The sequence below is a fragment of the Thunnus maccoyii genome, chromosome 15, assembly GCF_910596095.1.
Source record: "Thunnus maccoyii chromosome 15, fThuMac1.1, whole genome shotgun sequence".
In the NCBI taxonomy this organism is placed as follows: Eukaryota; Metazoa; Chordata; class Actinopteri; order Scombriformes; family Scombridae; genus Thunnus; species Thunnus maccoyii.
The window spans coordinates 2,476,110-2,502,750 of NC_056547.1; the positions used below are offsets into that span (position 1 = coordinate 2,476,110).

At 37.3% G+C, this 26,641-nt stretch overlaps 3 gene segments (V, D, J or C); 1 reads left to right on the top strand and 2 right to left on the bottom strand.

Moving 5' to 3' along the window:
* LOC121913208 overlaps positions 1 to 21,154 on the top strand; it is an 899,212-nt gene extending 878,058 nt beyond the window's left edge. The window contains 2 exon segments of the V gene segment in view: positions 19,538 to 19,575; positions 20,829 to 21,154. Coding sequence covers positions 19,538 to 19,575; positions 20,829 to 21,154 — 364 coding nt within the window.
* On the bottom strand, positions 1,341 to 1,913 carry LOC121913250. The segment is given in 2 exon segments: positions 1,341 to 1,645; positions 1,862 to 1,913. Coding segments are annotated over 2 exon segments (357 nt in total).
* LOC121913243 lies at positions 9,452 to 10,027 on the bottom strand. The segment is given in 2 exon segments: positions 9,452 to 9,759; positions 9,976 to 10,027. Coding segments are annotated over 2 exon segments (360 nt in total).
* Positions 21,155 to 26,641: the final 5,487 nt, after the last annotated feature.

Here is a 26,641-nt window from a genome sequence, read left to right on the forward strand (position 1 = left end):
ACCAGTGTTCCCAGTCCTGACCTGACTCACTGCTACTGCTTTTACTCTGCTACTGCTCTCACTCTGATCTCTGCAACTATCTCTCTCTTTTATTTCACATGTTTCAGTAACAATATTTACTTGCTTGTTGTAATGTTTCAATATAATTTCAGTATTTCCAGACAATAAAGATCTGTTCATCAAGTCACTTGTTTTCATCTTTATTATTATAAAAGTGTCTTAATTATTTTCTCTTAATGGTAACAGTAATGATATTAAATCCTGATAAAAACTGAGTTATAAATGTTTCAACTGCTCTATGAAGACTTCAGAAGGAAAATGTAAGATCACATAATGTATTGATTCATATACTGTATATTAGGAAAGTATTTACACTCAAACAACACTCTTAGATATTATGTGATTAATGCTACACAGTCATGGTGGTAGAAAGTCCATAATTTGTTTTCATAGTTTACAGTAAAGTCATAATAATTGTAGAAAATGCTTTGCTGGAGTCACTTCAGATTTGTCTGTAATAATTAGTAATTGAGTATTTTTAATGAAAAATCCTCCAATCATCTTATGTTACTGAAGTGTGTCAGTTCAAAGAGTCTAATATTTTTATTTTTTCAGATGTATTAAAAGCATATACATAATCTTTTAAACAAAATCACAAAACCCTCAGAAATATGTTCTAATTCTGAAATAAAAAGCAAAATATCATCAGCATAAAGAGATATAAAATGAGTGTGATCTGACATTTTAACCCTGGACATTTTTACAAACTGCTTCTGCTGAAGAGTTGAAACACAAAGACAAATGAAAGAGATGAAAAAGGGAAAGAATTCAAGTATTAATTAATTACATAATCAATTAAATGTTTTTTTGGTTTATATTATAAATACTTGCTGCTGGAATAAAAACATGCAAAATGACAAATATATGTCACATGACATGATTAGTAATTTACAACACAAATGATAATAAATATTATCACGATAACATTTTGTAATTTATTTCTAAAGAATTGTATGTTTGAGTATCTATGAAAAATAGTAAGAGATGAAATAAATAAATAATAATAGTTTTAGTGTTCATGTGTTGTAGTCAGTAGATTAAACTTATTAAAGAATTGAAATCATACTTCAACAGAGGTTAGATGTGATGTTCAGCCAAATGTTTCATATTCTGTATTAATGAAAGTATTTAAAATAAATCTTTTTTTTGTTAAATACAGAATATTTAGTGTTAAAATGTTCAAATTAAATTATTAAAACCTCTGTTGTTTTAATTTGAGTGCAGCTGTTGAGTCAGATCAGTTCCTTTTCAGCTGAGGGAGGTTTTTGTACGACGTTGTATCACTGTGTGAACGGTCTGTAACCCTGCTGACAGTAATAAACTCCTGAATCTTCAGCCTGAACTCCACTGATGGTCAGAGTGAAGTCAGTCCCAAATCCACTTCCACTAAAACGATCTGAAACTCCAGGCTGACGGTTTGTAGCTTCATAAATCAGGAGTTTAGGAGCTTCTCCAGATTTCTGAAGGTACCAGTTGAGCATATTACTAACACTTGAACTGGTTTTACATCTGATGGAGACAGTCTGTCCTGGAACAACAGACTGAGATCCAGGAGACTGAGTCACAGTGATTTGTCCTGATGAACCTGGAAAACATGAAAAAGAGGAGAAGGGTTATTGAGACAAATCCAGCTTGGAGAAAGATGATCAACATGAAAACAGAAGAGTATCATTTCTTTAACATGGAGAATAGATGGAAGAAGGTAAATGCTGCTTGTTTCAGTGTTTCTCCATCACAGCAGAACATCATTGTGGTGAACCTGGTTGCATCCTGAAGCAAAGTTTTCACAAGAGAGTCTCACCCTGAACAAGGAGCCCCAGGGTGGCCAGCAGTAGAGTCAGTGACATCATCATTGTGCTGCCGGCGTGTCAGTGGCTCTGAAAGGTCTGGACAGCCACTGATCAACACTGGCCTCTTAACGGCTGGGAGCAGAGAGGCAGGACAGATATGCAAACACACAGAGTCAGTGAACTGTAGCTGTCCTCAACATATCATGCTGTTTCCTCCTCACTGCTGGGAGAACTCAACATTTACATCATCCATAACAGAAAGGAGTGACAATCTGAGGGACAGAATTTCATTAAGCAGTTAGAAAGACTGATGTGAAATGTGTAAAGGAAGAATTTTGAGGCTAATTTCACAGAATTGTTTTCAGTTTTTTTTAAACATGGTTGATATTTTGTTTTTCTCAAGTGCAGAATGTGAAACTAATGATGTGAAAGGCCTCAAATCCAGAGTTTTACAGATATATGGAGGTGTTTCTTCATTAAATGTGTTTGAGTTTTTTGTACAATGCTTTTTCACTGTGTGAACACATACTGACTGTTGATTTCATGATAACTCTGACAGTAATAAACTGCTGCATCTTCAGCCTGAACTCCACTGATGGTCAGAGTGAAGTCAGTTTTTGATCCACTGCCTGAAAAACGATCTGGAATCCCTGATGCTCGAGTGGTAGCAAAGTAAATGAGAAGTTTAGGAGTTTCTCCATCTTTCTGTTGGTACCAGGCTAATATGTAGTCAGAGCCATCATAGTGCACAGCAGGATTAGTTTTACAGCTGATGGTTGTGGATCCTCCCAGAGCAGATGTCACTGCTGCAGGCTGAGTCACTGTGACCTGGCCTCTGGACTCTGAGGATACAGAGACAAAAACATTAAGCAGCATCATGGTTTTGATGGTTTTGATGGTTTTGTGGGCTTCATTTCAGAGGGACGGATGTTCATAGAGGAGAGGAGTTTGATTCTCTGGACTTTACCTGTGAAGCAGCAGCAGAGGAGAGTCCAGATAAGGACGGAGATCAAAGTCATGTTTTTGATGAGGAGGATTTCTGTGGCTTCTGTTGTGATGAAGGACAGCTGTCAGTCATCCAGTGTTCAACTCTCAGGACTATAAACTCTCCCAGAGCACTGGAGCATGGTGCTGCTGATGCAAAGTGGCTCTCTATGGAAATGCTCTGACTGACTCCAACAGGGACTTGGATTACTCTGATGATGCTGTTTCATCAATGGATCAATCAGTTTATTAGAATATTGTTCAGAATGTAATTTTTATGGTTTCAGCTTTTTCTCTCTGGACACATTTTTTTTCAGAATGTCTCATATTTATTTATATGTATTTCTAAAGAAATTAAGATCCATTTATCTTTAAAACATGAAATAAATGACCACATTCTGGAAATATCTGTCACTCAGGTGATGTTACTTGTAATTTTACTAACAGAGACTTGTTTTTTTGAGTGAGCCGTGTCTCTCTACAGTGAGAGGTTTTTGTACGACGACTCAGTCAGTTTGTATCACTGTGGTTCACGTTCGGTGGAGGAACCAGACTGGATTTGGGAAGTAAGTTTGTACTCAAATATTACACATAATGTTGACATTTAAAGCTTTAATGTGTTTAAATGTTTGTAGTAGATACAAATATCATCTGTGTTGATTTATATCACTTGTATTCTCTTCTGTTTTAATCATGATGTAACTCAGACCAGCTTCAATAAACTGGTCTTTACACATTATTGTCAAACTGAAATGTGAACAGCTTGAGAAGAAAAAAGATTAAAGAACAATACTTCTACTTTTAAAATGTTAACAAAAACTAGTATTTAAATTTCTACTTAATAGTTAACTATTATGAAGTTGAATTAAAATTTATTTCAACGATGTAAAAATGAAAAATGTTTTCATATCTCTGATCCTCTTACTGTGATTGGTTTCTTACTGTAAGATAATATTTAGTGTGATCTATATTTTTTGGTGGTGGGAGCTGTGATTATGAAAGTTTCTGATGCTGATTTGTGTTTTCATATTTTCTGTTAACAGGATATAATTGAGATAGATGTGATCCAGTATGAGGCCGAGGTCAAAGGTCATGACCAAGTAATTTCTAACCAAAAGTCTCCAGCTAATCTCTCTCCTCATTGGTCGGTAAATGGGTTGATTATCATTTTAAAACATTGGATAAAATCATAATATGGTAAGAATTGATGGAGAGAAGCTGTGATGGAAAACTTAATTGATTTCCCCCGAGACAATCATTGTCCAGAAACTGTTTTCCTTAAAGTGTTCTAACATATTTTCATTTATCTTAAAAACTGCAATGTGCAAATTATTTAATCTATTTAATATGTGTGTGTGTGTGTGTGTGTGTGTGTGTGTGTGTGTGTGTGTGTTCAGTGAACTGTATCAGTCTCTGCAGTAGCTTCCAGCTGCAGCAGTCAGTTCAGTTTCTGTTCAGTCTGACTGAGGGAGGTTTTTGTACGACGCTTTTTCACTGTGTGAACACATACTGACTGTTGATATATTGTGCACTCTGACAGTAATAAACTCCTGAATCTTCAGCCTGAACTCCACTGATGGTCAGAGTGAAGTCAGTCCCAGATCCACTTCCACTAAAACGATCTGAAACTCCAGGCTGAAGGTTTGTAGCATAATAAATCAGGAGTTTAGTAGCTTCTCCAGGTTTCTGAAGGTACCAGTGGAGGTAGCTACTAACACTTGAACTGGTTTTACATCTGATGGAGACAGTCTGTCCTGGAACAACAGACCGAGATCCAGGAGACTGAGTCACAGTGACTTGTCCTGATGAACCTGGAAAACATGAAAAAGAGGAGAAGGGTTATTGAGACAAATCCAGCTTGGAGAAAGATGATCAACATGAAAACAGAAGAGTATCATTTCTTTAACATGGAGAATAGATGGAAGAAGGTAAATGCTGCTTGTTTCAGTGTTTCTCCATCACAGCAGAACATCATTGTGGTGAACCTGGTTGCATCCTGAAGCAAAGTTTTCACAAGAGAGTCTCACCCTGAACAAGGAGCCCCAGGGTGGCCAGCAGTAGAGTCAGTGACATCATCATTGTGCTGCCGGCGTGTCAGTGGCTCTGAAAGGTCTGGACAGCCACTGATCAACACTGGCCTCTTAACGGCTGGGAGCAGAGAGGCAGGACAGATATGCAAACACACAGAGTCAGTCAACTGTAGCTGTCCTCAACATATCAAGCTGTTTCCTCCTCACTGCTGGGAGAACTCAACATTTACATCATCCATAACATAAAGGAGTGACAATCTGAGGGAGAGAATTTCATTAAGCAGTTAGAAAGACTGATGTGAAATGTGTAAAGGTAGAATTTTGAGGCTAATTTCACAGAATTGTTTTCAGTTTTTTTTTAAACATGGTTGATATTTTGTTTTTCTCAAGTGCAGAATGTGCAACTAGTGATGTGAAAGGCCTCAAATCCAGAGTTTTACAGATATATGGAGGTGTTTCTTCATTAAATGCATTTGATTTCTTAAATGTGTATTCTATTGAATACACATTTATTTAAGATATGTATCATTTCTTTATGTCCTTTGAGAATATAACTTCTCATGCATATTATTTTCATTCATATTGGAATGATGTGTTTGATACTCCTCTTCCTTGGTTAAACATTTTTAGATGTATTTACTCGTCATCTTGCTTTACTTATTTATGGGCCTTTCAGTTTAAAAAATTATAAGATGTTACCAACAAGAAAAATGTTTAAGATATGGAGAATGACTGAGGATAATATCTGTAGATTTTGTGGTGATGAGTAGGAGGATATTATGTGTTTATTTTGGTATTGTCCAGTGGTTTCATCCTTTTGGCAGCAGGTGGCAAATTGGTTATCTGAACAAGCAATCCTTTTACCTTTATCCCCTCTCAATATTATTTGGGGTTATCAAGATGATAAAAACATGTTATTGAATATTATTGTGCTGCTTGGCAAGCTTTATATATTTGATTCTCCAAAACAGCTGGTTTTGAGTTCCTTCATATTACATTTAAAACATTAATATTTGCAGGAAAAGATCATTATTAAATAATAATATGTTATTATTAAAAGCAGAGCAAAAAGCTCAGACATAAATAAATGGGAGATCTTGACAATATCAAAAACTTGGGATACAGAACTATGATTATTCTATGTTATCATAAATTAACATTATCTCTTTTTTATTCAGTTCCTTCTATAAAATGATGTGTTTAACTTAAATTGCTGTATAAGTGAATGTTTTTGAACCACAATCACATATAGTGCTTGACATGTATGTGCATATATGTATGTTTGTATATGTGTATATATATGTATATATGTGGTATGTCTGTTGTTTTTGTTTATGTGTGTGTGAGTATTGAATATGTGTTTTATGTTTGTGTAAAATAAAACAAGAAAAAAAAGATCTAATGCAAATTTAAAAATAGGAGTGAGAATAGTTAGAACACTTTTTATAACTTCTGATCTGATTAGTAACTGAAAGAAGGAAAAATTAGGATTTTGTGATGTTTGGTTGGATGTCATCAGCATACAAGCTGATCTTTTTGATGGTGTGAATGAAATGATGCCTGAGATGCCAGCCCGTTCTCACTCCCAACTAACCCTAACCCAAGCTTCCGTATGTGACGAGTTGGAGTGAGAACATGTTGGAGATGCTGATGCATTTCCTAACGGAAGAAACCAGGAGTCCAAAAAAATCTAAAGAGGAGAAGAGAAACACGGCCTCCATGTCTAATAAACATTTGTAATTATATTTGTATTGATATATATTTACATTTATGATGAAAGATAGTGAACGATCTGCATATACTTGTTAAAGTCCTACTGGTGTGTGTGTGTGTGTGTGTGTGTTCAGTGAACTGTATCAGTCTCTGCAGTAGCTTCCAGCTGCAGCAGTCAGTTCAGTTTCTGTTCAGTCTGACTGAGGGAGGTTTTTGTACGACACTTTTTCACTGTGTGAACACAAGCTGACTGTTGGGATAGTGGAAACTCTGACAGTAATAAACTCCTGAATCTTCAGCCTGAACTCCACTGATGGTCAGAGTGAAGTCAGAGTTTGATCCACTGCCTGAAAAACGATCTGGAATCCCTGATGCTCGAGTGGTAGCACCGTAAATGAGAAGTTTAGGAGTTTCTCCATCTTTCTGTCGGTACCAGGCTAAGAAATTAGAAACAAAAACATCCTGACTGGTCCTACAGCTGATGGTTGTGGATCCTCCCAGAGCAGATCTCACTGCTGCAGGCTGAGTCACTGTGACCTGGCCTCTGGACTCTAAGGATACAGAGACAAAAACATAAAGCTTGGTTTTGATGGTTTTGATGGTTTTGATGGTTTTGTCGGCTTCATTTCAGAGGGACGGATGTTCATAGAGGAGAGGAGTTTGATTCTCTGGACTTTACCTGTGAAGCAGCAGCAGAGAAGAGTCCAGATGAGGACGGAGATCAAAGTCATGTTTTTGATGAGGAGGATTTCTGTGGCTTCTGTTGTGATGAAGGACAGCTGTCAGTCATCCAGTGTTCAACTCTCAGGACTATAAACTCTCCCAGAGCACTGGAGCATGGTGCTGCTGATGCAAAGTGGCTCTCTATGGAAATGCTCTGACTGACTCCAACAGGGACTTAGATTACTCTGATGATGCTGCTTAATCAATGGATCAATCAATTTGCCAAAGTATTGATTAATTATTAAAGTGTACAGCTGTTTATTTGAAGACAATATAATTCCGTTCTCAGGGTCTGAATTAAAGAAAATATCCTTGATTAATTTAACGTAGTGATTATATAATTTCATCTGAAGAAATCTACCAGACATTTATTTAGTGAGTGTTTTATCTGGAAACATTTCATGTGTTTAACTCAATCTTCCTCTCAGAATAATGAATTTCATGACATGTCACATCCTCATTATAACCAGTGAATACCATAATATCACTGTAGCTGATTTAACCTCATGTTGTATTAATAGGATTAATTTTGTGAGTTGGAAAAAGTATTTCAGTGCTTAAAATATTTGTCATTAGTGAAGTCTGTCTGTTTTCATAGTCCAGTAGTGATGCCTGTGTAAATGAGGAGATTAAACACAAACTGTCTCTTTAACGTTTTGGCTTCAACTTAAAAATATGGATGCTCAAATAAAAGTATTTCTGCCTTTCTGTAATGCAAAATATTTACTTCTTTAACATTGATGTTTAAGTTTTTGAGTAAATTAAAGTATTGAAGAGTTGTTTGCTTGGAACCTTTTATCTTTAGTACTGAAACCTGTCTGTTGCCATGATTCATCAGTGATGCCTGTCTGTTGCCATGGTTACTGAGCTCAGAGAGGGAAGTGAAACACTGAAGACCAGTTTTATCCAGTCTGAGGAAGACCAACAGAACCAGCAGCCTCCTCTGCTGCAACCAACAGGGTGGAGTTTATTTTCTCTTTGCATGAACTTTCTTCATGTTGTCTCTCTGTCTCCTCCTCCAGTGGGTCGAGTCACCCCCACCCTGACGGTGCTGCCCCCCTCCAGCGAGGAGCTGCAGCAGGGGAAGGCCACGCTCGTGTGTCTGGCCAACAAGGGCTACCCCTCAGACTGGAGTCTGGCCTGGAAGGTGGACGGCAGCAGCAGCAGCTTGGAGCAGAGCAGGAGCCCCGGGGTGCTGCAGAAGGACGGCCGCTACAGCTGGAGCAGCACCCTGAGGCTCCCTGCAGACCAGTGGAGGAAGGTGGGCTCTGTGACCTGTGAGGCCACCCAGGGCTCCCAGACTCCAGTCTCAGAGACACTGAGGAGAGACCAGTGCTCCCAGTCCTGACCTGACTCACTGCTACTGCTTTTACTCTGCTACTGCTCTCATTCTGATCTCTTATATCATAAGATATCATAATTTGTTGTCACAGTTTACAGTAAAGTCATAATAATTGTAGAAAATGCTTTGCTGGAGTCCCTTCAGATTTGTCTGTAATAATTAGTAATTGAGTAATTTTAATAAAAAATCATCCAATCATCTTGTGTTACTGAAGTGTGTCAGTGCAAAGAGTCTAATATTTTTATTTTTTTAGATGTATTAAAAGCATATACATAATCTTTTAAACAAATTCACAAAACCCTCAGAAATATGTTCTAATTCTGGAATAAAAAGCAAAATATCATCAGCATAAAGAGATATAAAATTAGTGTGATGTGACATTTTAACCCTGGACATTTTTACAAACTGCTTCTGCTGAAGAGCTGAAACACAAAGACAAATGAAAGAGAAAAAATTTTTTATCATGATAACATTTTGTAATTTATGTCTAAAAACTTGTATGTTTGAGTATCTATGAAAAATAGTAAGAGATCAAATAAATCAATAATAGTTTTAGTGTTCATGTGTTGTAGTCAGTAGATTAAACTTATGAAAGAATTGAAATCATCCTTCAACAGAGGTTAGATTTGATGTTTGATGTATTAATGAAAGTATTTAAAATAAATCTCTTCTTTGTTGTTAAATACAGAATATTTAGTGTTAAAATGTTCAAATTACATTATTAAAACCTCTGTTGTTTTTGTTTGAGTGCAGCTGTTGAGTCAGATCAGTTCCTCTTCAGCTGAGCGAGGTTTTTGTACGACGTTGTATCACTGTGTGAACGGGAAGCCGTTACTATGCTGACAGTAATAAACTCCTGAATCTTCAGCCTGAACTCCACTGATGGTCAGAGTGAAGTCAGTCCCAGATCCACTTCCACTAAAACGATCTGAAACTCCAGGCTGAAGGTTTGTAGCTCTATAAATCAGGAGTTTAGGAGCTTCTCCAGGTTTCTGAAGGTACCAGCTGAGGTAGCTACTAACATATGAACTGGTTTTACATCTGATGGAGACAGTCTGTCCTGGAACAACAGACTGAGATCCAGGAGACTGAGTCACAGTGATTTCTCCTGATGAACCTGGAAAACATGAAAAAGAGGAGAAGGGTTATTGAGACAAATCCAGCTTGGAGAAAGATGATCAACATGAAAACAGAAGAGTATCATTTCTTTAACATGGAGAATAGATGGAAGAAGGTAAATGCTGCTTGTTTCAGTGTTTCTCCATCACAGCAGAACATCATTGTGGTGAACCTGCTTGCATCCTGAAGCAAAGTTTTCACAAGAGAGTCTCACCCTGAACAAGGAGCCCCAGGGTGGCCAGCAGTAGAGTCAGTGACATCATCATTGTGCTGCCGGCGTGTCAGTGGCTCTGAAAGGTCTGGACAGCCACTGATCAACACTGGCCTCTTAACGGCTGGGAGCAGAGAGGCAGGACAGATATGCAAACACACAGAGTCAGTGAACTGTAGCTGTCCTCAACATATCATGCTGTTTCCTCCTCACTGCTGGGAGAACTCACTGTAATTTGTAGCCGATACCTCAGATTTTTACATTGTACATACTGTAAATAATTAGATGTAGACATGCTGATGTAATTGATGGCTTGTTTTGGGACTCACACATGTGTTGAATCAGGTGGAGTTTATATACAGACCTTCTAGGTCAAATGCTGAGTCAGGTCACAACCAACAATCACATTCATTTTATGTGACGGTTTGCTGATGATATTATGTTTTTTATGTCTAACGCTACAACAGTTTTACAAGCTCACATTTGTTCAGAAGGTCAAAGACATAATGTCAAAATTTCACAGGTGCACTCAATAAAACATTATTGGGAGAATAATTCAGAGGGCTTCCTCTTGATGTTAAAGCACCTGATATAATAGTTTAACACACAGTATATACACAACTTTATGGCCTTCAAAAAATTGAAAAAATGTGGGATTTAACAAGTTTTCAGACCTTGAAAGGCATGTTTACAATATCTGACAGTATATCACATGGAATATGTGCACTCACAAGTAACTGTATGTAGACTCTCATTGCTCTGTGTTATTTAAAACATTTCATTTAATCTGAATTTTAATACTTTCAGAGTTTCATTCTGGTTCTTTAAAATGGAATTAAATGCTATTTCCTCTTTGTGAAAGTTACATATTTATCTCAGCACTCATCCCTCCTCTGATGTCTCATTTGAGGTAAAATACAAGAAACATGAAGGTAAAACTTTCCAACCAATTGTTATGATTTAGAGCTGAAAACACAAAAAGTCTTAGCGGTGGATTTTTGTCTCTGAGTCTGTCTGAGTCTTTGGGTGAATCCCAATTTCCTTAAATTGCATCCACGTTTCCCTCACTTGCATCTTTTCTTTGTATCCTAATTCTTCCCACTAAAGATGCAAGGAAAAGATGTGAGGAGAGAGGAAGCATGAAAATATGGTTTTAGAGAAATGAGACGTCCTTTCCGCTGAAGCGTCACATGAAGCAACGTTGGTTTTGGACGACGGTGGCAGCTGATCAGCTGTCAGTCGGTTTTAACAGCTGTAGAGACTTCTGATGGAGTTTGTGTCTACACACATGTGCACTGTGTTAACACTAATAAAGGTTCACAGTTATCACTGCCAGCAGCTGTTTTCTCTCTGCAGCCTGTTACCTGTTTAACAAACACCTGCACATGAATAAAAACCTGCATTCAGTATTTATACTGTGTCCTGCTCAGAGACACAGGAACCATTTCAACTGAATGCATTTCTATTCTTTATTCATTATTTGAGTCTGTATTTGTTTATATTCTGGTTGCAATTCATTATTTTATGATCCTAACATAATTAGGATGACCTTTGAACACTGTAAATTATTTATTAGACTAAATGTTTCAAGTAAAAAGGAAATTATATAACTCATATCACCCGATGCTCAGAGACTTTCAGCCTCACATGTGACTGAATGGAAATGACGATAAATGATGTAAAATAAAAAAGTGTTTAAAATGTGTTTCTTGCTGATAGACAGACTCTCTCTGACTTTAATTTATGTATTATAAAAGTTAATGGGGGAAATAACAGATCATGAAAAGAAAAATAAATTAAGAAAGTTGTTTATGGTTCTTTTGTTGAACAGACTGACAATTAACACAGATGTTTAACTAGATGGTGAATCAGAAAACAAATAAAATATAAAACTTGGAAGTGATACACTTGAGTTTAATCTGTAATCTGTCTCCAGTCAGTGATGTTGTGATGTATCAGATCAGTCCGATCAGCTGCAGCGTCCAATCAATGTCTGATATCCAATAAGGAGGCGTGTCAGCTGATAAATGATGCTCATGGCTCTTCAGAGATCCTTCCTCGCTCCTCGCTCCTCATAGCAGAAATAAACACCTTGAGACAACCTTCAAAACTAAAGACCGGAAGGATTTCTGGGTCTAGCGAGGAGTGAGGAGCAATCAATTAAGCGATCAATTAAGGGATCAATTAAGGGAATTGAGATGCAACTTTTGATTCATGCCTTCACACATTCTGGACTAGCTGATGCAATATCAATATGTTGGTGTTGCAGTAAAATTAAGTATTTTAAAGGCCTTTTTAAAACATCTTTACATTTTATATCAAACTACACAAGCTTTTAATAAAATAAACTATTTGTCTGTTTACAGTCAGTTGTTTGTGGGCTCACACTGTAGTCGTGGAGTGTTTGGTGTCATATAATGCAGTTTGTTCAGTGACATTTACTGAATGGATTGTGACAAAGAATACATCATGTTTGGTGTTTCTATTACTGAAAGTATTTGTTGAAGCTTCATTGTTCTGAGATTTCAGTGGAATCTGTGGACATCCATGTTTCATGTATTGTGAGTTTGTTTTGTGGGTCGACATCAGTGGAGCTCACTCTGCTGGATGTTGTTGTGGTTTTAATGGTCTGATTGGGCTTCTTCACTGGATTTGTTCACTTTATTTGAGGAAACTTTCAGGATGGTGCAGGGATGGTCCATGGACATGGTCCTGTGGTTATTGCTATTATTATTACTAGTCATATCTCTATTATTATTATTGTTGTTATTGTATTATTGTTGTTATTGTTGTTATTATGCTTCTCTGTGTCTCTCTCCCTCCATCTTTCTTTCTCTGTCAACCCAACCAGTCAAGGCAGATGGCTGCTTGGTTCTGCTTGAGGTTTCCTCATGTTAAACGGGAGTTTTTCCTTTCTGCTGTCACCAAGTGCTGCTCATGGAGGAAAAATAAAGAGTACAGTCTAGACCTGCTATATGTGAGAAATGCCTTGAGATAACTTTTCTTATGATTTGGCGCAATATAAATAAAATAGAATTGAATTGAGTGTGTGTGTGTGTGTGTGTGTGTGTGTGTGTGTGTGTTCAGTGAACTGTATCAGTCTCTGCAGTAGCTTCCAGCTGCAGCAGTCAGTTCAGTTTCTGTTCAGTCTGACTGAGGGAGGTTTTTGTACGACGCTTTTTCACTGTGTGAGCACAGCCTGACTGTCGATAGAGTGATGACTCTGACAGTAATAAACTCCTGAATCTTCAGCCTGAACTCCACTGATGGTCAGAGTGAAGTCAACTCCATTCCCTGCTCCACTTCCACTGAATCTGGAGGAGATTCCTGTAACTCTGTCTGATGTTCGGTGGATCAGAAGTTTAGGAATTTCTCCAGTTTTCTGATGGTACCAGGACAGCCAGTATTGTGAACCAGTGTAGTGAGTAACTTGTCTATTAGCCTTACAGTCAATAGAGACAGTTTGACCAAGCTGCAGTGTTTTGGCTGCTGGTTGAGTCAAGACAACATTTTGTCCAACAGACCCTGAGGAGAGAGAAGAAACACTGGACATGAGATGGTGAAACTCAGCGAAACTCCAAATGATTTTCACATGACAGAAAAATGATTTTCCTCACCCTGAGTGAAGCAGAGGAGAGTCCAGATGAGGATGGAGATCAAAGTCATGTTTTTGATGAGGAGGGTTTCTGTGGCTTCTGTTGTGATGAAGGACAGCTGTCAGTCATCCAGTGTTCAACTCTCAGGACTATAAACTCTCCCAGAGCACTGGAGCATGGTGCTGCTGATGCAAAGTGGCTCTCTATGGAAATGCTCTGACTGACTCCAACAGGGACTTGGATTACTCTGATGATGCTGTTTCATCAATGGATCAATCAGTTTATTAGAATATTGTACAGAATGTATTTTTTATGGTTTCAGCTTTTACTCATATTTTCTTTCAGAATGTCTCATGTTTATTTATATGTATTTCTAAAGAAATTAAGATCAATTTATCTTTAAAACATGAAATAAATGTACACATTCTGGAAATATCTGTCACTCAGGTGATGTTACTTGTAATTTTACTATCAGAGACTTGTTTTTTTGAGTGAGCCATGTCTCTCTACAGTGAGAGGTTTTTGTACGACGACTCAGTCAGTTTGTATCACTGTGGTACACGTTCGGTGGAGGAACCAGACTGGATGTTGGAAGTAAGTTTGTACTCAAATATTACACATAATGTTGACATTTAAAGCTTTAATGTGTTTAAATGTTTGTAGTAGATACAAATATCATCTGTGTTGATTTATATCACTTATATTCTCTTCTGTTTTAATCATGATGTAACTCAGACCAGCTTCAATAAACTGGACTTTACACATTATTGTCAAACTGAAATGTGAACAGCTTGAGAAGAAAAAAGATTAAAGAACAATACTTCTACTTTTAAAATGTTAACAAAAATTAAAATTTCCACTTAATATTTAACTATTATGAAGTTGAATTAAAATTTATTTCAACGATGTAAAAATGAAAAATGTTTTCATATCTCTGATCCTCTTACTGTGATTGGTTTCTTACTGTAAGATAATATTTAGTGTGATTTATATTTTTTGGTGGTGGGAGCTGTGATTATGAAAGTTTCTGATGCTGATTTGTGTTTTCATATTTTCTGTTAACAGGATATAATTGAGATAGATGTGATCCAGTATGAGGCCGAGGTCAAAGGTCATGACCAAGGAATTTCTAACCAAAAGTCCCTGGCCAATCTCTCTCCTCATTGGTCGGTAAATGGGTTGATTATCATTTTAAAACATTGGATCAAATCATAATATGGTAAGAATTGATGGAGAGAAGCTGTGATGGAAAACTTAATTGATTTCCCCCGAGGCAATCATTGTCCATAAACTGTTTTCCTTAAAGTGTTCTGACATATTTTCATTTATCTTAAAAACTGCAATGTGCAAATTATTTAATCTATTTAATATGTGTGTGTGTGTGTGTGTGTGTGTGTGTGTGTGTGTGTGTGTGTGTGTGTGTGTGTGTGTGTTCAGTGAACTGTATCAGTCTCTGCAGTAGCTTCCAGCTGCAGCAGTCAGTTCAGTTTCTGTTCAGTCTGACTGAGGGAGGTTTTTGTACGACGCTTTTTCACTGTGTGAACACAGCCTGACTGTTGATATATTTATAACCCTGACAGTAATAAACTCCTGAATCTTCAGCCTGAACTCCACTGATGGTCAGAGTGTAGTCAGTCCCAGATCCACTTCCACTGAAACGATCTGAAACTCCAGGCTGAAGGCTTGTAGCATAATAAATCAGGAGTTTAGGAGCTTCTCCAGGTTTCTGAAGGTACCAGCTGAGGTAGCTACTAACACTTGAACTGGTTTTACATCTGATGGAGACAGTCTGTCCTGGAACAACAGACTGAGATCCAGGAGACTGAGTCACAGTGATTTGTCCTGATGAACCTGGAAAACATGAAAAAGAGGAGAAGGGTTATTGAGACAAATCCAGCTTGGAGAAAGATGATCAACATGAAAACAGAAGAGTATCATTTCTTTAACATGGAGAATAGATGGAAGAAGGTAAATGCTGCTTGTTTCAGTGTTTCTCCATCACAGCAGAACATCATTGTGGTGAACCTGGTTGCATCCTGAAGCAAAGTTTTCACAAGAGAGTCTCACCCTGAACAAGGAGCCCCAGGGTGGCCAGCAGTAGAGTCAGTGACATCATCATTGTGCTGCCGGCGTGTCAGTGGCTCTGAAAGGTCTGGACAGCCACTGATCAACACTGGCCTCTTAACGGCTGGGAGCAGAGAGGCAGGACAGATATGCAAACACACAGAGTCAGTGAACTGTAGCTGTCCTCAACATATCATGCTGTTTCCTCCTCACTGCTGGGAGAACTCAACATTTACATCATCCTCATGTAGATTAAAAAACTAAAGATGTTGTCATTTGTCATCCTCAACAATCAAATCCTAACAGCAAATGATCTTTTATGTGAAATAGTTTTTCTTACTTAATCAGATCAAAATCCAACAAAAATAAATCTGGCCATGAAGGAAGCACAAAAACATTTTTACAGCATCAAATACAATACAGGCAATAAAAAGGAGCAAAGAAAACTGTCACTCATTACACTAAAAATTATATATAATATACAGTTAAATTGCACATTGTACAGATATTTTACCTTTAAAGAATGGAGCTTAGCATAAGTTCAAGCAGGAAGACTATCTACTACTCATTCATTCATTCTCATTCCTCTCTCTCTCTCTCTCCCACTGCTTCTCCTGCTCTCATATCAGTTGTTCATGGACGTTACTCTTAGTTAACAAATCAGATTCTGCCAGTATTTCTATCAGACTATCATGTCTTAGCTGCCAAACTTTAAATCTGATCTTCTCTCTGTCGTTGTCAGCTGACATTTCAGTGTGAATAGTTGTGACCTTCCTCCACCCTGTTCACCTCCACTTCATCACGTCAGCACACAAGATCACCAGAAGCAGCTCCTCTTCTCATCATCCAGATCCCAATATTCCCATATTCATCACCATCATCAGTGTCTAGACTCCATCGAGGGGATATCCTATTCTACTCACGCCTTAACTTCCCCTTTATAAATGACATCACAATGGGGTCTAATCACCAAAGACTTTTCACATTATGTATGTTCAATAAAATCATTGTCACTTAAAAAATTGAAGTCTCTCATGATTGAAATATTTTTAAGCAGATAACTGCATTTAACATCAATCCCACTCCCACTAAAATGATCTGAAGCTCCAGATGTAAGGCTTGTAGCTCCATAAATCAGGAGTTTAGGATCTCCTCCAGATTTCTGAAGGTATCAGTGCAGGTAGTAGGGATGTGCAGAGAGTCCAGTATTTGTATTTGTATCTATATTTGTTGAGGCAGCAAAATTATTTGTATTTGTAATCTAATAAAAGTTGAAAGAGGCTTAAAAATCCTGTTTTTGTTTTTATTACTCTTTTAATTTTAGAATATTAAAGTGTTACAATAAGTGTTCATGAATAAACTACCTTACGATGGAGGTCCCCACACCAGGTCTCGAACTGCAGTCTCCTAGATCATAGACGACTGCACTGACTACTGAGCTAAAACTTTACTCATCACCTCATTGCAGACAGACCTCTACCTATTTATACACCCAGTATTTTTATTTTCTTCCCGACAGCACAGCGTGTAACGTATAGGAGAGTACTTCAAAGACGGTTCTTGCTTTCCACTTTTCATTTATTGCCTATTTTTTACAACCTAACTTTTTTGAAAGGAGAAGGGGAACAACAGGTTACGGAGAGTCCCTTGAAAGCACTTTGCGTGTGTCAGTTGTTCAGCTTTATCTCTGAGGAACACCCCCAACTCCAGGAGCGATGTCCAAATTAGGAAATGTGCGTCATGTAGCAGGTGGATGTGACTCCCCTCGTTGAGACCTGCTGATAGACGTAACAACGGAGCAGAGGAGAGACACTGAGATAGTGATGTAACCGACCTGCACGCTGGTATTTGACATGTTTTTTTTTCTTCTCAAAAACAAATACTGTTTAAAATATTTGTATGGAACAAATATTCGTAAAAAAACACAAGAAAAACAATATTTGTGCTTTACTGAATAACGTATTTGTATTTGGGCCCAACCCTAGCAGGTAGTCATTATATGATCTGACTTCACATGCACTGCTGGGAAAATTCACTGTTCAAATGTCTACATTGTATTTAAATGAATGAACTATAATCACATTATTTTCTTTTAGTGATTTTTGTATTGGGTTGAATACACTGTAATTAATTTGTAGCTGATACATCAGATTTTTACGTTGCACATACTGTAAATAGTTGAAGTTTAAAAATCTTCAAGGGGAATGAAAGAATCTAGCTCGGGGCAGTTTACACTTCATTTAATTTTATCAGATGAAGAGTATCTGGAGCAAATTCTGCCAAGTTTACTATGTACTTTAGTTTACTAGATTGAAATGAGAGAAGACGTGAGGTAGTTTGGAAGCTTTTACAGTTGACTTTTATGAGTGAACATCATGAGATGATTATTCTATCTTGTCAGTTATGAAGTTCATACAACTTTTTTATACATAGAGAGATGATGAGTGTGAGATGTGTCATAACATAATGTGATGAAGAGGATTTAACAGCTGAGGTGATGATGGGGCAGCATGAAAGAACAGAATGTCTCTGTTTGATAGATTTTACATTTTGGAGTCAAGATGAATCTTGAATGATTAAATATTTGTTTGACTCAGTAAGAGGTTGTTGAGGTGGGAGGTGGACTGTTTGACCTTCAGGAGGAAAACTGATAGAGACACTATGAACATCATAAATCATCTGTGTGTGTGTGTGTGTGTGTGTGTGTGTGTGTGTGTGTGTGTGTGTGTGTGTGTGTGTTCAGTGAACTGTATCAGTCTCTGCAGTAGCTTCCAGCTGCAGCAGTCAGTTCAGTTTCTGTTCAGTCTGACTGAGGGAGGTTTTTGTACGACGCTTTTTCACTGTGTGAACACATTCTGACTGTTGATATAGTGATAACTCTGACAGTAATAAACTCCTGAATCTTCAGCCTGAACTCCACTGATGGTCAGAGTGAAGTCAGAGTTTGATCCACTGCCTGAAAAACGATCTGGAATCCCTGATGCTCGAGTGGTAGCCAAGTAAATGAGAAGTTTAGGAGCTTCTCCATCTTTCTGTTGGTACCAGGCTAAATAGTGGTATGGGCTACTATAAAAAACATCCTGACTGGTCCTACAGCTGATGGTTGTGGATCCTCCCAGAGCAGATCTCACTGCTGCAGGCTGAGTCACTGTGACCTGGCCTCTGGACTCTGAGGATACAGAGACAAAAAACATAAAGCAGCGTCATGGTTTTGATGGTTTTGATGTTTTTGTCGGCTTCATTTCAGAGAGATGGATGTTCATAGAGGAGAGGAGTTTGATTCTCTGGACTTTACCTGTGAAGCAGCAGCAGAGGAGAGTCCAGATGAGGACGGAGATCAAAGTCATGTTTTTGATGAGGAGGATTTCTGTGGCTTCTGTTGTGATGAAGGACAGCTGTCAGTCATCCAGTGTTCAACTCTCAGGACTATAAACTCTCCCAGAGCACTGGAGCATGGTGCTGCTGATGCAAAGTGGCTCTCTATGGAAATGCTCTGACTGACTCCAACAGGGACTTGGATTACTCTGATGATGCTGTTTAATCAATGGATCAATCAATTTACCAGATTATTGATTAACTATGTGTCACTGATCATTTTCTGTGTTTCATTTATGTTCTGTGAAAAGAATGTCATCAGAAATGTCTGTTTTGATTCATTTTACATCTACAACACTCAGTTTTAATTCAAGACATAATTTAAAATACAGTAAACATGAAACACATTTATTAATTTTAGAATAAAAATATAAATTATTGGCCTACTGTTATATATTTTCATATCATCCAGCTGTGTTTCACAGACTGAGGCTGTTTTTGTTGAGTTTGTTGTGTTCAAAGTCAGAGAGCCGTGTCTCTCTACAGTGAGAGGTTTTTGTACGACGACTCAGTCAGTTTGTATCACTGTGGTACACGTTCGGTGGAGGAACGAGACTGGATGTTGGAAGTAAGTTAAACTTTTAAAGTATTTTATTAAATCCTGAGTGATATTTAGTTTTTGCACATATGTTTTCTCTAGAAATTGAAATTTCTGATTTTATATCTTAATTTCTACTTTTTGACCAATAGTTGTCCACCAGCAACAAAAATAAGAGTTTTGTGTTTGAAATTTAAATTATGAATCAATATATTCTAAGTGTTTGGTCCACAGTAGAAATCATGTAATGTTTTAGATTCAGGCTGAAATTTGAGGACTTGTAGTTTTAGTTTAATGTGACAAAGTCAGAGAGCCGTGTCTCTCTACAGTGAGAGGTTTTTGTACGACAACTCAGTCAGTTTGTATCACTGTGGTTGACTTTTGGTGGAGGAACCAGACTGGATGTTGGAAGTAAGTTTCTGCTCAAATATTAAATATCAAATCATCAGTTAAGTTTATCATTTCTGTGTCTGAACATTTGTAGTCGATATAAGTTTCCACTGAGCTGATCTAAAACACTTTAAAGTCTCAATTTTATTGTTCATTTCTCCTCTTTAACCTTGAAGTTGAACTCAAAACAGCTTTACTGAACTTTTCTTTACATGTTCCAGTTAGTTTGTTAAATGTGAACAGCAGAAAAATTAAAGAACAACAATCCTACTTTAAACATGTTTTTAAATTTTAATCTTTAAATCTCCAATTTGAGTGAATGTTGAGTTAAATTTATTCTGAACAGTGTGGGTGATGATAAAAAAAATGCTGCACATCTCTCATCATTTAAAATGACAGAAATTGTCTTTTAACCTCAGTTTGAAATATTTCTTTGTTCTTAACGATATTTGTTTCTTTAATATGTCTCAACGTGTTGTGTATATTACGGCTGTCTGTTAGTTTTTGCTCATAATGTCCTTTAACACTGAATCTGATTAACTGTTGCTCGTTTGATAGTTTTGTCAGTAAAGTTGTTGGTATAAATTCTAAAATTAAATCAAGGATGTCTAAGATATATTTACAAACTTCATATCTTTATTTTCAGTAAATAGTGTAAAATAAAATGCAGTAAAGAGTCATATGAGGACTCTTTCTGTGCTGATCTGCATGAGAGGTTTCTTAAAGGGAAGTGAAACAATGTGTGAGTGAGTGACTGGTGGAGCAGAAAAAACATCTGACAGAAACTCCTTAAAGGGGAAAATCCACTCTCACACAGTAAAGGTGTCCAAGTGTCTGGTGTTCGATTGACAGCTGTGTGGTCCCTGTCCTCTAATGTGATTGGTGTCTCCTAGGTGATGTCCGTCCCACCCTGACAGTGCTGCCCCCCTCCAGTGAGGAGCTGCAGCAGGGGAAGGCCACGCTCATGTGTCTGGCCAATGATGGCTTCCCCTCAGACTGGAGTCTGGCCTGGAAGGTGGACGGCAGGAGCAGCAGCAGCTTGGAGCAGAGCAGGAGCCCCGGGGTGCTGCAGAAGGACGGCCGCTACAGCTGGAGCAGCACCCTGAGGCTCCCTGCAGACCAGTGGAGGAAGGTGGTCTCTGTGACCTGTGAGGCCACCCAGGGCTCCCAGACTCCAGTCTCAGAGACACTGAGGAGAGACCAGTGTTCCCAGTCCTGACCTGACTCACTGCTACTGCTTTTACTCTGCTACTGCTCTCACTCTGATCTCTGCAACTATCTCTCTCTTTTATTTCACATGTTTCAGTAACAATATTTACTTGCTTGTTGTAATGTTTCAATATAATTTCAGTATTTCCAGACAATAAAGATCTGTTCATCAAATCACTTGTTTTCATCTTTATTATTATAAAAGTGTCTTAATTATTTTCTCTTAATGGTGACAGTAATGATGATAAATCCTGATAAAAACTGAGTTATAAATGTTTCAACTGCTCTATGAAGACTTCAGAAGGAAAATGTAAGATCACATAATGTATTGATTCATATACTGTATATTAGGAAAGTATTTACACTCAAACAACACTCTAGATACTATGTGATTAATGCTACACAGTCATGGTGGTAGAAAGTCAATAATTTGTTTTCATAGTTTACAGTAAAATCATAATAGTTGTAGAAAATGCTTTGCTGGAGTCACTTCAGATTTGTCTGTAATAATTATTTATTGATTAATTTTAATGAAAAGTCCTCCGATCATCTTATGTTACTGAAGTGTGTCAGTGCAAAGAGACTAATATTTTTATTTTTTCAGATGTATTAAAAGCATATACATAATATTTTAAACAAATTCACAAAACCCTCAGAAATATGTTCTAATTCTGAAATAAAAAGCAAAATATCATCAGCATAAAGAGATATAAAATGAGTGTGATCTGACATTTTAACAAGCTTCTTCTACTGAGGAGCTGAAACACAAAGACAAATGAAAGAGATGAAAAAGGAAAGAATTCAAGTATTAATTAATTACATAATCAATTAAATGTTTTTTGGTTTATATTATAAATACTTGCTGATGGAATAAAAACATGCAAAATGACAAATATATGTCACATGACATAATTAGTAATTTTGCAACACAAATGATAGTAGATTTTATCATGATAACATTTTGTAATTTATTTCGAAAAAATTGTATGTTTGAGTATTTATGAAAAATGGTAAGAGATGAAATAAATAAATAATAATAGTTTTAGTGTTCATGTGTTGTAGTCAGTAGATTAAACTTATTAAAGAATTGAAATCATACTTCAACAGAGGTTAGATTTGATGTTCAGCCAAATGTTTCACATTCTGTATTAATGAAAGTATTTAAAATAAATCTTTTTTTTGTTAAATAGAAAATGTTTAGTGTTAAAATGTTCAAATTAAAAGATTAAAACTTCTGTTGTTTTAGTTTGAGTGCAGCTGTTGAGTCAGATCAGTTCCTCTTCAGCTGAGGGAGGTTTTTGTACGACGTTGTATCACTGTGTGAACAAGCTTTGACCCTGCTGACAGTAATAAACTCCTGAATCTTCAGCCTGAACTCCACTGATGGTCAGAGTGAAGTCAGTCCCAGATCCACTTCCACTAAAACGATCTGAAACTCCAGGCTGAAGGTTTGTAGCTTTATAAATCAGGAGTTTAGGAGCTTCTCCAGGTTTCTGAAGGTACCAGCCGAGGTTGCTATAAGCATTTCTACTGGTTTTACATCTGATGGAGACAGTCTGTCCTGGAACAACAGACTGAGATCCAGGAGACTGAGTCACAGTGATTTGTCCTGATGAACCTGGAAAACATGAAAAAGAGGAGAAGGGTTATTGAGACAAATCCAGCTTGGAGAAAGATGATCAACATGAAAACAGAAGAGTATCATTTCTTTAACATGGAGAATAGATGGAAGAAGGTAAATGCTGCTTGTTTCAGTGTTTCTCCATCACAGCAGAACATCATTGTGGTGAACCTGGTTGCATCCTGAAGCAAAGTTTTCACAAGAGAGTCTCACCCTGAACAAGGAGCCCCAGGGTGGCCAGCAGTAGAGTCAGTGACATCATCATTGTGCTGCCGGTGGCGTGTCAGTGGCTCTGAAAGGTCTGGACAGCCACTGATCACACTGGCCTCTTAACGGCTGGGAGCAGAGAGGCAGGACAGATATGCAAACACACAGAGTCAGTCAACTGTAGCTGTCCTCAACATATCATGCTGTTTCCTCCTCACTGCTGGGAGAACTCAACATTTACATCATCCATAACATAGAGGAGTGACAATCTGAGGGAGAGAATTTCTTTAAGCAGTTAGAAAGACTGATGTGAAATGTGTAAAGGAAGAATTTTGAGGCTAATTTCACAGAATTGTTTTCAGTTTTTTTTAAACATGGTTGATATTTTGTTTTTCCCAAGTGCAGAATGTGCAACTAGTGATGTGAAAGGCCTCAAATCCAGAGTTTTACAGATAGATGGAGGTGTTTCTTCATTAAATGTGTTTGATTTCTTAAATGTGTATTCTATTGAATACACATTTATTTAAGATATGTATCATTTCTTTATGTCTTTTGAGAATATAACTTCTCATTCATATTATTTTCAAACATATTGGAATGATGTGTTTGATACTCCTCTTCCTTGGTTAAACATTTTTAGATGTATTTACTCGTCATCTTGCTCTACTTATTTATGGGCCTTTCAGTTAAAAATGTTTTATAAGATGTTATTAACAAGCAAAATGTTTAAGATATGGAGAATGACTGAGTATAATATCTGTAGATTTTGTGGTGATGAGGAGGAGGATATTATACATTTATTTGTCCAGTGGTTGCATCCTTTTGGCAGCAGGTGGCAAATTGGTTATCTGAACAAGCAATCCTTTTACCTTTATCCCCTCTCAATATTATTTGGGGTTATCAAGATGATAAAAATATGTTATTGAATATTATTGTGTTGCTCGGCAAGCTTTATATATTTGATTCTCTAAAAAAGCTGGTTTTGAGTTCCTTCATATTACATTTAAAACGTTAATATTTGCAGGAAAAGATCATTATTAAATAATAATATATTATTATTAAAGGCAGAGCAAAAAGCTCAGACATATATAAATGGGAGATCTTAACAATATCAAAAACTTGGGATACAGAACTATGATTATTCTATGTTATCATAAATTAACTTTATCTCTTTTTTATTTAGTTCCTTCTATAAAATTATGTATTTAATTTAATTTGCTGTATAAGTGAATGTTTTTGAACCACAATTACATATAGTGCTTGACATGAATATACATATATGTATGTTTGTATATGTGTATATATATGTGTATATGTGGTATGTCTGTTGTTTTTGTTTATGTGTGTGTGAGTATTGAATATGTGTTTTATGTTTGTGTAAAATAAAACAAGAAAAAAAAGATCTAATGCAAATTTAAAAATAGGAGTGAGAATAGTTAGAACACTTCTTATAACTTCTGATCTGTAAAATAAGGATTTTGTGATGTTTGGTTGGATGTCATCAGCATACAAGCTGATCTTTTTGATGGTGTGAATGAAATGATGCCTGAGATGCCAGCCCGTTCTCACTCCCAACTCGTCACATATTGAAGCTTGGTCAGGACCCTGTACTGTCACATTTTAACGCACTGGGTACCCCTTAAGCGTCATTTTTCAATGTGCAGGGTAGTCCGGTAGACTTCTGTTGAACTCCCACAACGTCTGAAATAGACGCCATGAGACCAATGACGTCTATATAAGGTGACAAATTTCAGTCTATTCGCCTGAATAAAACGTTGGCATTGTATGTTTGTGCAAACCACAGATACATTGAATATCTACATTTCAACACCTGTAATATGGAGCATATTAACATTTCAACAATACGTTTCATATCAACATTTCTGAAGTGACGTACTTCACATGACATCTATATGAGCTGACTTTCTTATTAGGAGGTGGAGGGGTTGTAACATTGTTGGCAGACAGAAAGTTGGAAATCATCACAGAGCACGGTTCCTTGCCGGTTTTATTTCATTTTTTATTTTAACTCAAATCATGACCTTTCCCTAACCCTAACCCAGTGGTTTTTGTGCCTAAACCTCACCAGACCTTAACCACCGTGTTGTCACACCATAAAATATAATTATTTTTAACAGTAACTGCTGTGATACTGCACGTTGAAAAACAACACTAAAGGGGTACCCAGTGCGTTAAAAAGTGACGATACGGGTCCTGACCAAGCTTCCATATGTGACGAGTTGGGAGTGAGAACGTGTTGGAGATGCTGATGCATTTCCTAACGGAAGAAACCAGGAGTCCAAAAAAATCTAAAGAGGAGAAGAGAAACAAGTCCTCCATGTCTAATAAACATTTGTAATTATATTTGTGTTGATATATATTTACATATATGATGAAAGACAGTGAACGATCTGTATATACTTGTTAAAGAACTACTGGTGTGTGTGTGTGTGTGTGTGTGTGTGTGTGTGTGTGTGTGTGTGTGTGTGTTCAGTGAACTGTATCAGTCTCTGCAGTAGCTTCCAGCTTCAGCAGTCAGTTCAGTTTCTGTTCAGTCTGACTGAGGGAGGTTTTTGTACGACGCTTTTTCACTGTGTGAACACAGCCTGACTGTTGATATATTTATAACCCTGACAGTAATAAACTCCTGAATCTTCAGCCTGAACTCCACTGATGGTCAGAGTGTAGTCAGGGTCTGATCCACTTCCACTAAAACGATCTGAAACTCCAGGCTGAAGGTTTGTAGCTGCATAAATCAGGAGTTTAGGAGCTTCTCCAGGTTTCTGAAGGTACCAGTTGAGGAAGCTATAAGCATCTGAACTGGTTTTACATCTGATGGAGACAGTCTGTCCTGGAACAACAGACTGAGATCCAGGAGACTGAGTCACAGTGATTTGTCCTGATGAACCTGGAAAACATGAAAAAGAGGAGAAGGGTTATTGAGACAAATCCAGCTTGGAGAAAGATAATCAACATGAAAACAGAAGAGTATCATTTCTTTAACATGGAGAATAGATGGAAGAAGGTAAATGCTGCTTGTTTCAGTGTTTCTCCATCACAGCAGAACATCATTGTGGTCAACCTGGTTGCATCCTGAAGCAAAGTTTTCACAAGAGTGTCTCACCCTGAACAAGGAGCCCAAGGGTGGCCAGCAGTAGAGTCAGTGACATCATCATTGTGCTGCCGGCGTGTCAGTGGCTGTGAAAGGTCTGGACAGCCACTGATCAACACTGGCCTCTTAACGGCTGGGAGCAGAGAGGCAGGACAGATATGCAAACACAGAGAGTCAGTCAACTGTAGCTGTCCTCAACATATCATGCTGTTTCCTCCTCACTGCTGGGAGAACTCAACATTTACATCATCCTCATGTAGATTAAAAAACTAAAGATGTTGTCATTTGTCATCCTCAACAATCAAATCCTAACAGCTAAATGATCTTTTATGTGAAATAGTTTTTCTTACTTAATCAGATCAAAGTCCAACAAAAATAAATCTGGCCATGAAGGAAGCACAAAAACATTTTTACAGCATCAAATACAATACAGGCAATAAAAAGAAGCAAAGAAAACTGTCACTCATTACACTAAAAATTATATATAATATACAGTTAAATTGCACAGTGTACAGATATTTTAACTTTAAAGAATGGAGCTTAGCATAAGTTCAAGC